This window comes from Papio anubis, chromosome 7 (assembly GCF_008728515.1).
Source record: "Papio anubis isolate 15944 chromosome 7, Panubis1.0, whole genome shotgun sequence".
In the NCBI taxonomy this organism is placed as follows: domain Eukaryota; kingdom Metazoa; phylum Chordata; class Mammalia; order Primates; family Cercopithecidae; genus Papio; species Papio anubis.
This window is the reverse complement of record NC_044982.1, coordinates 35,495,153-35,508,658: the sequence shown is the minus strand read 5'-3', so window position 1 is coordinate 35,508,658 and position 13,506 is coordinate 35,495,153. Positions and strand designations below refer to the sequence as shown.

The 13,506-nt window shown below is 46.2% G+C and overlaps 1 protein-coding gene across 1 annotated transcript; it reads right to left on the bottom strand.

Moving 5' to 3' along the window:
- Nucleotides 1-8,655: 8,655 nt before the first annotated feature.
- On the bottom strand, nt 8,656-12,174 carry LOC103886353. Its single transcript, XM_017960392.3, is given in 3 exon segments — nt 8,656-9,636; nt 9,639-9,956; nt 12,145-12,174. Coding segments are annotated over 3 exon segments (642 nt in total). The 3' UTR covers nt 8,656-9,342.
- Between the last annotated feature and the right edge of the window lie 1,332 nt (nt 12,175-13,506).

Here is a 13,506-nt window from a genome sequence, read left to right as displayed (position 1 = left end):
TCTCATCTTTAGCTCCCATAATTCCCACATTTTGTAGGAGGGACCCAGTGGGAGATAAATGACCCATGGGTGTGGTTTCTCCCATACTGTTCTCGTGGCAGTGAATAAGTCTCATGAGATCTGATGGTTTTATAAAGGGAAAGCCCTTTCACTTGGTTCTCATTCTCTCTCTGCCTGCCACCATGTAAGACATGCCTTTGTTCTTCCCTTGCCTTCCACCATGATTGTGAGGCCTCCCCAGCCATGTGGAACTGTGAGTCCATTAAACCTCTTTTTCTTTATAAATTACCCAGTCTCGAGGATGTCTTATCAGCAGCATGAAAACGGACTAATACATCACCTCTTGTCACATGCTCCAGCCTCTGCACAGGCTCTGTTGTTGCTGTTCTCAATCCTAGTCCCCAGTTAGCCCTGAAGCTGAGAGCTGGACACAGGCTGTTACAGTGGCTGGACCAGAACAGAACCAGAGCTGCTGGCTCACTGGCTGCAGGCAGCTTGTTCTCTGCCCTCTACAAGGATCTGGGATTTATTTAGCCTGTTTCCCTGGCAGCGCTGGTTACAGTGGCAGCATCTGCTTCCCCATGAGGCTGAGTGAGTCACAGCCACCTACGCTAACCCTTGGCACAGCACAACTCTGTTTTGCTGGGGACCACCGATAATAAGCCATCAGGAAGATGCTGGAACACAGGCTCGGTACAGACAGTGCACTGGGCATGGGGCCCTGGGAAGGGCTTACCTATCTCCTCATGCAAAAGAGGTTAAGGCTGGAGGCTGAGTTAACCCTGGCAGGCTCTCCCCACAGACAAGCTGTTAAGTCTGCTTAACAGCTTAACAAAGTGGCTCACCTTGGCTGCTGCCAGCAGCTACAAGGTCTCATGGGAGAGGCCTGCAGGCTTTTGGACTCCAAGTCCAGCCCTCTTTTCACTATGCAATGATAAGCCTTCAAACTTGTCTTTCCATGGCTACCTCTGCACCCATATTGGCCCCAGGTTCCTTCTGGCTCTCAACCGCAGGACCTTCTTTTAAGATATCATCAGTTCCTCCTCTGGGCAGCAGTCCTCAAAGCTGTATTCTTTCCTAGGCCCACTCCTTCCTGAAACTTTTCTTTCCTCCATCTTTTCTCCCCTTCTTATCTGTGTAATCTGAAAAAAATTAGCTGATCCCATGTTGTTAATGCCTAATAACAGGTTATAGCGCTAGTCTCACAGGTGTCGCATTTACTCTTGACTTTGAAAGGCAGAGCATCAGTCTTAGGCAATGGTTTCTCAAAATACAGTCCCTGGACTTGTAGCATCAGCTTCATCAGGGAGTTTATTAGAAATGCACATTCCCCGTCCCCACTCCAAACAAATTACATCACAGATGTTGGAGTGGGCACTGACAATCTGTTTGAATGAGCCCTCCGGCAGACTGAGATGCAAGCCAGGGTCTGAGGACCCCTGGTCTAAGGAAAGAGATCTATAGCAGTGTATTCCCCACCCTGTGGGGAGTGGAGAATTTTTGTCTGTACTTATGTCTGGACTCACAGCACAGCTGCAAATATCTCTGTCTCATGCAAGCCACACTGAAGAGGCTTGAGTAGGCAAAGACCCCATTTGCTCCAACTCTGGGGGTTTTCCTGTGTCCTTCCTCTAGATTGTTTGAGTCGCATGGAAAGAAGCTGCTGTGTGGAAAAGGGCAGCACTGCCTCACCTGCCACAGAGAGGGCTTTCGGAGTCAAAGGAAACCCACCTATTGGAAATGAACAACGTAGCCATCCAGTTTTCTAAGAGCTGAGGAATTCAAGCAGAGGGAAAAGAGACTGATAATATTTATTAATCAATGTGAGTTACTCTTTCTTCCATCAATTCTTTTTGAACATTTACAGATTGCCCCTAAGCTGAATCCCATGGCCCCACCCTCAAACAGTTTATATGAGAGTGAGACCATCAGTCAGAATGGGTTGGACTATGCCTGGTACCAAACAACCCCACAGTCTTGGGGCCTTAACATAACAAAGGCTCATCTTGCAAATGTTTCATATCCAATGAGGGTCTGCTCTGCTCCACAAAATCACTCAGGGGCTCAGGGCGACGGAGAATCCACTATCTTGCACCTGCCCTAGTCATTGCGGCAGGGGAAGAAACAGCTGGAGGTGGTCAGGTACCCACCCAGAAGTAAATTCCAACACTTCTGCTTACCTCTCACTGGGCAGAATCAGTCACATGGCTTTACTAACTTCAAGGAGCCAACAGATGTATGCTAAAAGAGAGAAACATGGATATAGTTAGATATTAAAAGACTTTACGACACTAAGACCACTCATTTATTCATTCACTTATTCTTGAATAAATATTTACAGAATGCTTACCGCATATCAAGCACTGGGCCAGACCCTAGGGATATAGCATCCCCAGAGCCGCTGCCTTTGCACAGCACGAGAGAGAGCCATTAATATTACATTCATGCAAATAGTGCTCCCTGCAGGTGTGCAACACAGGAGCCCTGCTGTCTTTTACTTTTCTTATGTTATGTTTTATCATTACTATCTATCTTCCCCACCAGAAAGCAAAGTCAGAGAGCTGAGATTTTGTCCGAGTTGCTCATTGCTATATTTCTGGAGTTTATCACAGCGTCTAGTGACCTCAATAAATATTTAAGTAAATGACTGAAAATGAAAAATTATTGACTATGTTCCCTATCAGTTCCTGCCTTCATGGAGCTTATAATCTGCTGAGTTGGGAGTTGTGTAAACAATTAGCTGAAGTATTGAGAAAAATCACGCACTAGACAGAGTGAAATACAGGTCAAGTAAAAACCTGGGCCACGTGCCTTGGGAGCAGGGAAAAGCTGGGGATCATTTTTGACCATGAGTAGGATCAGGGAGATGAATCTTGTTTTGAAGGTGAAAAATGAAGATCCAGAGAGGTTCGCAGGGGTCCTGCCCATCAAGGGGTGAGCAGCAAGGCAGGCACAAGAATCCTGCCCTACCTCGTGTTCTGGTATTTGTTCTTCTCCCTACACTAATAACTAACAAAGCTTTATATAGTCAGTCTTCCCTACCTGCTGGTTCCACATTCATGGATTGAATCAATTGAATTGAAAATATTTAAAAACAACAATAAAAATAATACAATTTTAAAAAACAATGCAGTGTAATGACCATTTGTATAGTGCTTACACTTTATTAGGTTTTAAAAGTAATCTAGAGATGATTTAAAGTATATGGGAGGATGTGTGTAGGTTATATGCAAATACTACACCATTTTATATTACGGACTTGAGCATCCTTGGATTTTGGTGTCCTGGGGTGAGGGGGTCCTGGAATCAATCCCCCTCAGATATCGAATGATGACTGTGTTTGTACAGCACTTTAACATTTTCCAACAGCTTTCATATACTACATATCTATAACTACTCTTTAAGGGTTAAAAGCCTTAAAAGTCTCTCCCTAGTCCCCACCCCACCATCCTACACCCAGCCTCAGAATTTGGTCTTCTTTTGATGTCTCTTTGCCTCTGGGAGGAGATGTGGGATGTGTTTTGTTGTGAGGGTGGAGCATCCAGTTCTCCCCCTGCTGCCCTACCTCCCAGCACTTGCCCCCATGCCTGTTCCCCAGCTGCTCAGAAGCACCGCATAGAAGAGGCAGCTTTTCCGAAGGGCATCTGCAGAGCACATGGGAGGGCTCTGTCCCAGCCGTGATGGACAGAGAAAGGTGGAGGATGTCTGAACCAAAACCTTCTTCCCCTGCAGGCAAGAAAAGGGCTCATTATTTTCACTTGAGCTTGCAAGTAAAAACAATTACATAAGCTTCCCATCTGGCTTCCAAAGCACTTTTGAAACAATTCCATTGCAAGTCCTTTCATTTTATGGGGGCTCTAAAGACAGGGCACAGTTAGATTTTATCATTGGGAATCTTTGTCCCAATGTGTGGCCTTTGGCCTCACTCCTGTCTCTCTGTCCTTTCCTCTCTCACTTGCCTTCCTTCCATTTCTGCAAATCTCTCCTCCATGAGGGCTCAGCCAAGGCTCTATTCAGTCTAACAAGCATTTCCTTAGAGCCCACTGTCCACCAGGCCCCTGCTTGGTACTGGAGATTCCAGGATGGGCAGGACAAAGCCAGAGGCTCACGGAGCTTAAAAGGGGTGAGGCCCATTCATGACACCCTCCGGAGATGCCTGCTTTCATCTTATTCCACCTTCTACCCTTGCCCTTTCACAAAACATCTGTCTTCCTGAGATTCTACCATGAGCCAAGTAATGAGCTAAGAGTTGACATGCATTCTTTTTTTTAAGACAGTCTCACTCTGTCGCCTAGGCTGGAGTGCAATGGCATGATCTTGGCTCACTGCAACTGCCTCTGCAATTCAAGAATTCAATTCAAGAACTGAATTCGAGAATTCAAGCAATTCTCCTGCCTCAGCCTCCTGAGTAGCTGGGACTACAGGTACGCGCCACCACGCCTGGCTAATTTTTGTATTTTTAGTAGAGACAGGGTTTCACCATGTTGGCTGGGCTGGCCTCGAACTCCTGACCTCAGGTGATCCACCCGCCTCAGCCTCCCAAAGTGCTGGGATTACAGGCACGAGCCACTGTGCCTAGCCGACATGCATTCTTTCATTTCATTTTCACAACAGTTATTCTCTTATTATGCCCATTTTTAGATAAAGAGACTATGGCTCAAGAGGTTATATAAGTTGCCTGAGGTCACACAGCTAGGAAAGGACCCAGCCAGTATCCCCCCTACACAGCCTGCCTTCCGGCCCCATCCTCCTCCTGGGCCATGCTGTCTCCACCAAAATGCTCAGAATAAAAAGAACAAAGAACAAAGAACTGGACAGAGCATTTGTACCATCTCTACCACTCCTCTCTTTTGAGAGTTGGCTTTTTCTTTTCTAAATTGGCAAGTAAAGATTGTGTATATTTATGGTATAAAACATGATGTTTATATATATACACACACACACACATTGTAGAATGGCTAAATCAAGCTATTTAACATATGCATTACCTCACACACTTATTTTTTGTAGTGAGAACACTTAAGATCTACTCTGTTAGCAATTTTCAAATATACAATATATTGTTATTAACTATGAGAGTTTGCTTTTTAAAAAAAGTCTAGTGATTCTTTCTAAAAACCAAGGACTTGTGTACCTTAGAGATCATTGTCTCCTCATCTCCCTGCAGTTTTAAAAACCAGATGTTTTGATCACTCTTTTTTTTTTTTTTTTTGAGACAAGGTCTTGCTTTGTCACCCAGACTGGAGTGCAGTGGCTCAGTGGAGCAATCGCAGCTCACTGCAGCCTCCACCTCCCTGGTTCAAGCAATTCTCCCACCTCAGCCTCCAGAGTAGCTGGGACTACAGGTATGCACCACCACGTTGGCCTAATTTTTGTATTTTTTGTAGAGATGGGTGTCCCACTATGTTGCCCAGGCTGATCTCAAACTTCTGGGCTCAGGGGATATGCCTGCCTCAGCCTCCCAAAGTGTTAGGTTACAGGTGTGAGCCACTGTGCCGTCTTGATGACTTCTTTACTCCCTAGAGAGCAAAGAAGGCTTTCCTGCCTAGCCTGTAGCCTCGGTCTTAGAAGTCATCTCTGGAGTCCAGCAAGCCTCACAGATGCTGGGCTAACTTTTCACATCCTTTGAGGGGGTCTCAATGATCTAAGTAAGAAGAGGCACACACTGCCAGTTTACTGCCAAGCTTCACTCTTAGCCCTCCTTTACCCCACAGTGCTCTGGGGAGGGGAGGAGATGGCAAAGACCCTCCCCAGGATGGTTTCTGAAGGGTCACATCCAGCATTGGAAAGCGCTGGAGGGCAACGTGTTGGTCTGAGTGTAATCCGCATGTGCGTGTGGGTTTCAAGCATCCTCCTAAACAAGCCAAATGTCCAGGAAAGGATAGAACCCACAGTAAGATTTTGTAATTTTGGTGTCTAAAGCTGTCTTCATTTTTTTTTTTTTTATTCCACCTCGTCCACCCACTCCAGCCAGCTCAAATTCCCTGTGCCAAAAGTATGGAGAAACGAAGATGTCAGGAACGTGTGAGAACTCCCCCAGACGGTCTTTCGGAGTCACCCTGCCCTCCCAGACAATTTTGGTGCTGGCTGCCTCCAGGAACCTGACTCTCTCAGTCTCTTACTATTTCACTCCGTGGGTCAAGTCTATGCAAAGCCTTCACGCTGAGCCTTGCCTTGCAGGCAGCCTTTGTGAGGCAGTCATCATGGCTCAGCTAACTGCAGCAGGAAGAGACAAACATGGAGCTAAAAGCACAGCAGCTGGGATTCCAGGAAAGCGGGAAGTTCTGCAGTTAGCATCAGGTTAGTTTACCAGTGAGAGTGGAGCTGGGTCATAGGCCCAGGTTCAGGGTAAGGACCTTGAGATGGTTTGGCTGTGTCCCCACCTGAATCTTATCTTGGATTGTAGCTCTCATGTGTTGTGGGAGGGACCGGGTGGGAGACAATTGAATCATGGGCATGGTTTCCCCCATACTGTTCTTATGGTAGTGAATAAGTCTCATGAGATCTGATGGTTTTATAAGGAGTTTCCCCTTTTGCTTGGCTCTCATTCTCTCTTGCCTGCCGCCATGTAAAATGTGCCTTTCACCTTCCACTGTGATTGTGAGGCCTCCTCAGCCATGTGGAACTGTGAGTTCATTAAACCTCTTTTTCTTTATAAATTACCCAGTCTCGGGTATGTCTTTATCAGCAACATGAGAACAGATTCATACGAACCCCTGTCTCTGAGAAGTCCAGTTCTAGAAGGACTGAGTTACTGGGGCAAGACTCATATGGCACATGGTGAAAAACAATACCCTGTTGCAACAATCCAGATGGGCATTTTATTGTCTCATCCACGGCTTTTTTTTTTTAGAACTGGGACTTCATGTCAGAGTCTTAGAAGCAACAAGAGTAACTCAATGCTGAATACTGGAAAATTAAAGCTGAGCTACAGAAATGTCTCCAGCTAAATTCAGGCATACTGGACACTCTTTTTCTAGGACTAACTCCCCAGTTAGTACACACCCCTCACAGTTACTTTCCCCACATGTTCCCACCCCAGTAGCTCCTATGGCTACTACAGAATCATCAGCTATTTTGGGCCCCAGGTGATTGGTCCAAGGGTGACCTGTGACTAAAGATAGGCCAAACCAGGGCCCTTTCCAGAGATGTTTAGACTTGGGGCTCAAGTCTTTGAGACAGCTTCTCTCTGGTGACTGTAGCAGACCCTGTCAATGTCCAACACCTGTCCCCTCATCATTGCTGACTCAATGTGACATCCATCTGTTCTGACTTCACATAATACATTCCCTTTAATGGATTCTCTGCACACTCTATGGACCAACACGTTCTTCAGATCGTTAACGTGCCATTAATCATCTGATATTCCTGCTTCCTTTCCACTTGCATTTTGCTCTGTTAAATGCCAAAAGATCAAGAATAATTTAGTCATTTTTTTTCCCACTGGGTTTCACACAGCTTCCTTCAGAGCAGTCAAAAAATTCTTACTTAATTTTGAAGCAAAAGAATCCCTGAAACTCTATAGCCCCTCCCCAGTATTCAGAACCTTTCCTGGTATTTGGAGCTTCTGAGTAGCCCTTTTTAATACCAGACACCTGAGTCAAACCCTAGTTAGTGTTAGTAAAAACTGCTCAAGCTTGAAGTTAGGTGAACTTCAAATAAACTGTCTTTCTAAAGAAACAGACTGATTCTGACACAGAACCACATTTAGCTATTTTTGTGCTATGCATTTGCCCCATCTAGTAGATTATAAACTTTTGGAGGAGAAGAAATGAGTGTCAGGTATCTTTGTATTCCTTGGCTCAGTACCTTACACTGAGTAAATATTTAATAAGTACAACTTTGCTACGTAAATGTATCATTCAATCACATTCTCTATGTTAAGTATAAAATTACTGATTTAAGCATCATGAATCAAATAGATAACCCCACTAGGATATATTTTAAGTTGGGCTGTTATAGACCTAATGGGTGGTTTTATAATGGACCCCCAATATTAATAAAATTCAGCAAAACTAATTGGCACTTTACTTTTGCATATAGCTCATCCAACTGCTAAGAGCCAAGTTTCCAAGTATGTATCCCACATAGGGAAAATCTTCTGCCTTCCCCATCAAAGAGGGTTTAACTCGTTGATGGAATAGGGAAATCTCTCTGGCTAAGCAGAAATGGAACCTGCCCAAGGGGAGGAGACACTTTGAATGATCAGGGAGTAATTGGTCAGTCTGGCATAGGCCAGTGTTCAATTAGAAGCAGGAGAGAGCCCTTCCTACTGCCTCAATCCAGAAAGCAGGAGTCATGGCCCCCCTGAAAGATGCTCTGGAGAGAACCCATAGGAAGTAGATACGGAGAGGTCCTGCTGGGTGGCAGATCCAATAGGACACGAGTGGAGACGGAATAACCCCACGAGCCCATGGAGAGAAGCAACAGCTCTCGGGACAATGTGGGCTTCCAAAGGCCTGGGACCCAAGGTTACTCCAGCTTCCCACTTCCTACTGCAGGCAGACTCCCACCCACAGCAGGCCAGGCCCCCCATGTGAAGTCTTCTACAGCCCTCAGATTTTTGTGAAGGGAGAAGAGGCAGTCCACTCTCAGAGGAACACAGGGACAGGGGCACGGAAATTCCTACCTCTTGTGGGCCAAGAGAGGAAATTACAGGGCCTGAGGCAGAGAAACACTGTGCTATGCACCTCCACGTTGACTCTACTTCCAGGCAGACAACCTGGCTGAGAGGTGCACACACACAGATGAACGTGTAGGATGCTGGGTGACTCAGCAGAAGCACAGAGTTGGGGAGAAGCCTCTGCTCCCCATGGACTCTCTGGTCTTCAAGTCTTCCCAGCTCTATCTGGTACTGGGATAGGTCCCACTGCTGGAGGCCATCCGTGGTTCACCCAGTGGCCACTCCACCCTCCAATGGTAATGGCACCCCGGTTTTCCTCTGGGGACCCAGCCTTCCCCCACGTTCAATCCTTGTGGCCTCATCTTCCTGCTCTAGAAGTAGACACACATGCCCTGGGCTGGCCAAACAGTGGGTTCCATCTCCCTGGCCAGTGCACTGATTTAAGGGGAGGACATGTGACCAAAGCTCAAATGGTCAGCCCAGCATTCATGGCTGGAATGGAGGAAAGAGGCACCCTTTTTCCATGGGGTGAGGCCAGAGATTTGGGTTGGGAGTGGGAAAGCGAAGGGCATTGTGTGGGGAGTGGCTGCCTGAGAATGAAACCAAACAGGGAGGTCAAGGGAAACAACACAGCCTTGGCTCAATCCACTACATCAGCCAAGAAACCTGCTGTGCTTAAACCAGATTGGGTTTTTAGTGCTTACAACTAAATGAGCTCTTCATTTGAATACAACTGCTGATGGTCCTCCTACTAGAAAAGAGAACAAAAGGGAGGAACAAGCCCTGTGCCACTGAGTGACATTACCATGGTGGCCACTTTGAAGGGTCCCCGTTTCATGCCTTTCGTTTTCCTCCTCCAACAGCATTCGCCACCCAGGCAATAGTCCTTTGAAAGGCAGCTTGTGAATCCCAACAACCAGGGAGCGTGCCGCTTTCCTCCCCACCTGCCCCCTTGCGTCATGGTGTCCGATGGTGGAGCAGAGGGCTTTCTGTGAGTGTACTTAAATACCTTCAGAGCCAGTTTTAGACTTTTCATTCCATAGACCAGAAAATTGCTGAAATTAGTAGACATTTGAAGTGGCTCTTCCTCAAGCCCAGAAAAGATTTCTGCTGTTGCTATGTTTAAAAGCCCAGCAGCAAGTTGTTTTGGCTTATGTCTTATTGTTATATAATAAACATGATAAGCTCTGTGAGCTCTGAACACTGGTTGCAAGGATGAAAATCGAGGCCTCACAATAATATGTGCCCTGGAGATGCTTTGTAGAGGGCGGGGGGAAGATAATAGTTTTCTGTGAGTGTTCAAATAACAATGTGTGTAGTAGATTCAAAATTGCTATGTAAATTCCCAAAGGAAACAGTAGAGGAAAAAAGAAGGCGGTTATGGATTAAAATGAAGAGGTTATATATTAATGTGAGGGAAAAATGTAATCAACAACCAAATGAGAGCTAGTTTTAATAAGACAGTGGACCCAGGAGAGGTGGACTGATCCATTGTAGAAAGCAGATAAGCTTTCTATGCTATGTAACAAATTACTATAAACCTAGCCGCTTAATGAAACACAAATTTGTGATCACCTAAGAGCTCAGAGCAGCCCCCAGTGACAGCCAGCAAGAAAGTGAGGCAAAAGTGCAGGTGTGGTGTGGCTGGGTTCTCTGCATAGAGTCTCATGAGGTTGGCATCAAGAATTTGGTTGCTTGTGGTTGTAGGACTGAGTTGACCACCTCCTGCTGGCTGTTACTGGGGACTGCTCAGCTCCTGGAGGCCTCTCCCATTTTCTCATCCTGTAGCCCTCTTACAATGTAGCTACTGGCTCCTTGAAGAAAAATTCCTCTCATGCCTCCAATCTCTCTTCTTTGATCTCTAACCTCTACACCTTCTTTTAAAGAGTTCACCTGATTAGGTCAGGCCCACCCACTCAAGGGATGGGATTACACAGGTTATACACACTGGGTGAGGGAATCTTGGGGGCCACTTTAGAATTCTATTACAGTGATCAAACTTTTGTGCCAAAGCAGGGATCCAAAATGTGTAATTTTAATGCACTACATTATGGGCTGAGTGTTTGTGCCTTGCCTCACCCCAATTCATTTGTTGAAGTTCTAACTCCCAGTGTAATGGTATTCGGAGGTGGGCCCTTTGTGAAGTAATTTGGTTTACATGAGGTCATGAGGGTGGGCTCCCATGATGAGATTAGTGTCTTATAAGAAAAGGAATAGAGACCACCTACTCTCTCTCTCTCTTTCTCTCTGTCATATGAGGAACACAGTGAGAAGGCAATCATCTATAAAGCAGGAAGAGAGCCTTCCCCAGGAGCTGAATCTGCCAACATCTTGATCTTGGACTTCCCAGCCTCCAGAATCTTCAGAGAGAAATGCCTGTTGTCTGAGCCACCGTATGTTACCCTGTTACAGCAGCCTGAGCTAAGATGATATGGAGGCCCAGTTAATCTACCTCAACATGAACCTTTCGTAACACAGGCTGGACAAAGGCTGTGAAAACGCTCAGTATCTAGAGTTTTCCACTGTGTGTGTCCTTCCCTGTACACTTTATTTGCTTATGCCCTTATTCATTCAACAAAGGAGCTCCTTTACTTTTCTTCTCTTTTTTTCTTTTTTTTTTTTTTTTCTTGAGACAGGGTTTCACCATGTTAGCCAGGTTGAGCTTGAACTCCTGACCTCAAGCAATCCACCTGCCAAGGCCTCCCAAAGTGCTGGGATTACAGACGTGAGCCACTGTGTCTGGCCAAGGAGCTCCTATTGTCCTCTCTGCACTGTGCTTGACCCCAGGGCCAGGATTAGGCTGGGGCCAATGAGGCATTGAGCGGACAAAGTTTAAGGAGAAACTCATTTGCACAATCCTGAGAGTGAGTGCCACCTGGCATTGCCTGCCCTCAACCCCCTCCTGGCCCTTCCAGGCACAGAGGAAACAAAGATTTTAAGCCACTTTCTTCCTCAAGACACCTACAGGTTAAGAAAGAGGTCAGAAACAGGGCATACCACACTGGCCTTTGGAACTTCAATTGCTCACTTCACAAGAGCACAAAGTGTCCTACAGAGCAGCTGAGTATAACAGGAAAGCCATGCCTCAACTCACATCCAGTGCCCAGGAGCCCACAACACCACCAAAGAAAAATGCACACAACCCCTATGCTCACGCTCACAAAGAAACCCCATGGGAACAAGTGCTCACTGCATCCTGCTACCAGAGGCCATGCCTGAGGCCTTGAGACCGAGACCATCCTGGCCAACATGGTGAAACCCCATCTCTAGTAAAAATACAAAAAATTAGCCGGGCATGGTGGTTGGGCCCCTGTAGTCCCAGCTACTTGGGAGGCTGAGGCAGGAGAATCACTTGAACCCGGGAGGCAGAGGTTGCAGTGAGCCAAGATGACGCCACTACACTCCAGCCTGGGCGACAGAGCAAGCCTCTGTCTCAAAAAAAAAAAAAAAAAAAAAGAAAAAAGAAAAAGAAAAAGAAAAAGAAATCTTCACCACCTCTTGCTCCATTGAAATGTTCGTACAGTTTTCTCACATTCCACAAAACATTCCATGTTTGTTTCCCAGGCACAAGGCAACTGCTTCTTTCACCCGTTTTTTTCCCATCTCTTTCTGTTTTTGGTTTGTTTTTTTGAGACAAGATTTCACTGTGTCACCCAGGCTGGAGTGCAATAGTGCAATCTCAGCTCACTGCAGCCTCAGCCTCCTGGGGTCAATCGATTCTCCCACCTCAGCCTCCCAAGTAGCTGGGACAACAGGCATGCACAACCATGCCCAGCTGATTTTGTATTGGAAAGGGGCCCCAATCCAGACCCCAAGAGAGGGTTCCTGGATCTTGTACAAGAAAGAATTCAAGGCAAATCCACAGAGGAAAGTGAAAGCCAGTTTACTAAATGAGTAAAAGAATGGCTACTCCATAGGCAAAAAAGCCCCGAGAGCTGGGGCTGCCTGTTTTTATGGTTATTTCTTGATTATATGCGAAACAATGGATGGATTATTCATGCCTCTCCTTTTTACACCATATAGGGTAAATTCCTGATGTTGCCATGGCATTTGTACACTGTCATGGCACTGGTGGGAGTGTAGCAGTAAGAACCACCAGAGGTCACTCTCATTACCGTCTTGGTTTTGGTGGGTTTTCGCTGGCTTCTTTACTGCAAACTGTTTTATCAGCAAGGTCTTTGTGACCTGTATATTGTTCCTACCGCTATCCCATCCTGTGATTTACAATGTTTAACTGTCTCGGAAGGAAGCCCAGGAGGTCTCCGCCTTATTTCACACAACTCCTATTCAAGATGGAATTGCTCTGGTTCAACCGCCTCTGACGATTTTGGTTTTTGTAGATACAAGGTCTCACTATGTTGCCTAGGTTGGTCTTGAACACCTAGAACCCCTAGAATCACTCAAGTGATTCTCCTGCCTTGGCCTCCCAAAGTGCTGGGATTATAGACATGAGTCACCGCATTCAACCTCTCTCTGTCTTTACCATTGTAGTCAGCTGGGCCACTTGTTAAAAGACTCTTATAAATCTCTTTTTCCTCTGACTTCCATTCACAATGCAGAGCTGAGCATTGTGTGTCCACTCCATAGTGTGTCCGAAATTGGTGGGTTCTTGGTGTGGCTGACTTCAAGATTGAAGCCGTGGACCCTCACGCTGAGTGTTACAGTTTTTAAAAATGGTGTATCCGGAGTTTGTTCCTTCTTCCCGGTGGCTTCATGGTCTCGCTGGCTTCAGGAGCGAAGTTGCAGACCCTCCCAGTGTTACAGCCCATAAAGGCAGCGTGGACTCAAGAGTGAGCAGCAGCAAGATTTACCACAACAGCAAAACAACAAAGCTTCCACAGGGTGCAGACACACTCACGCGGGCAACCTGCTTTTATTCCCTT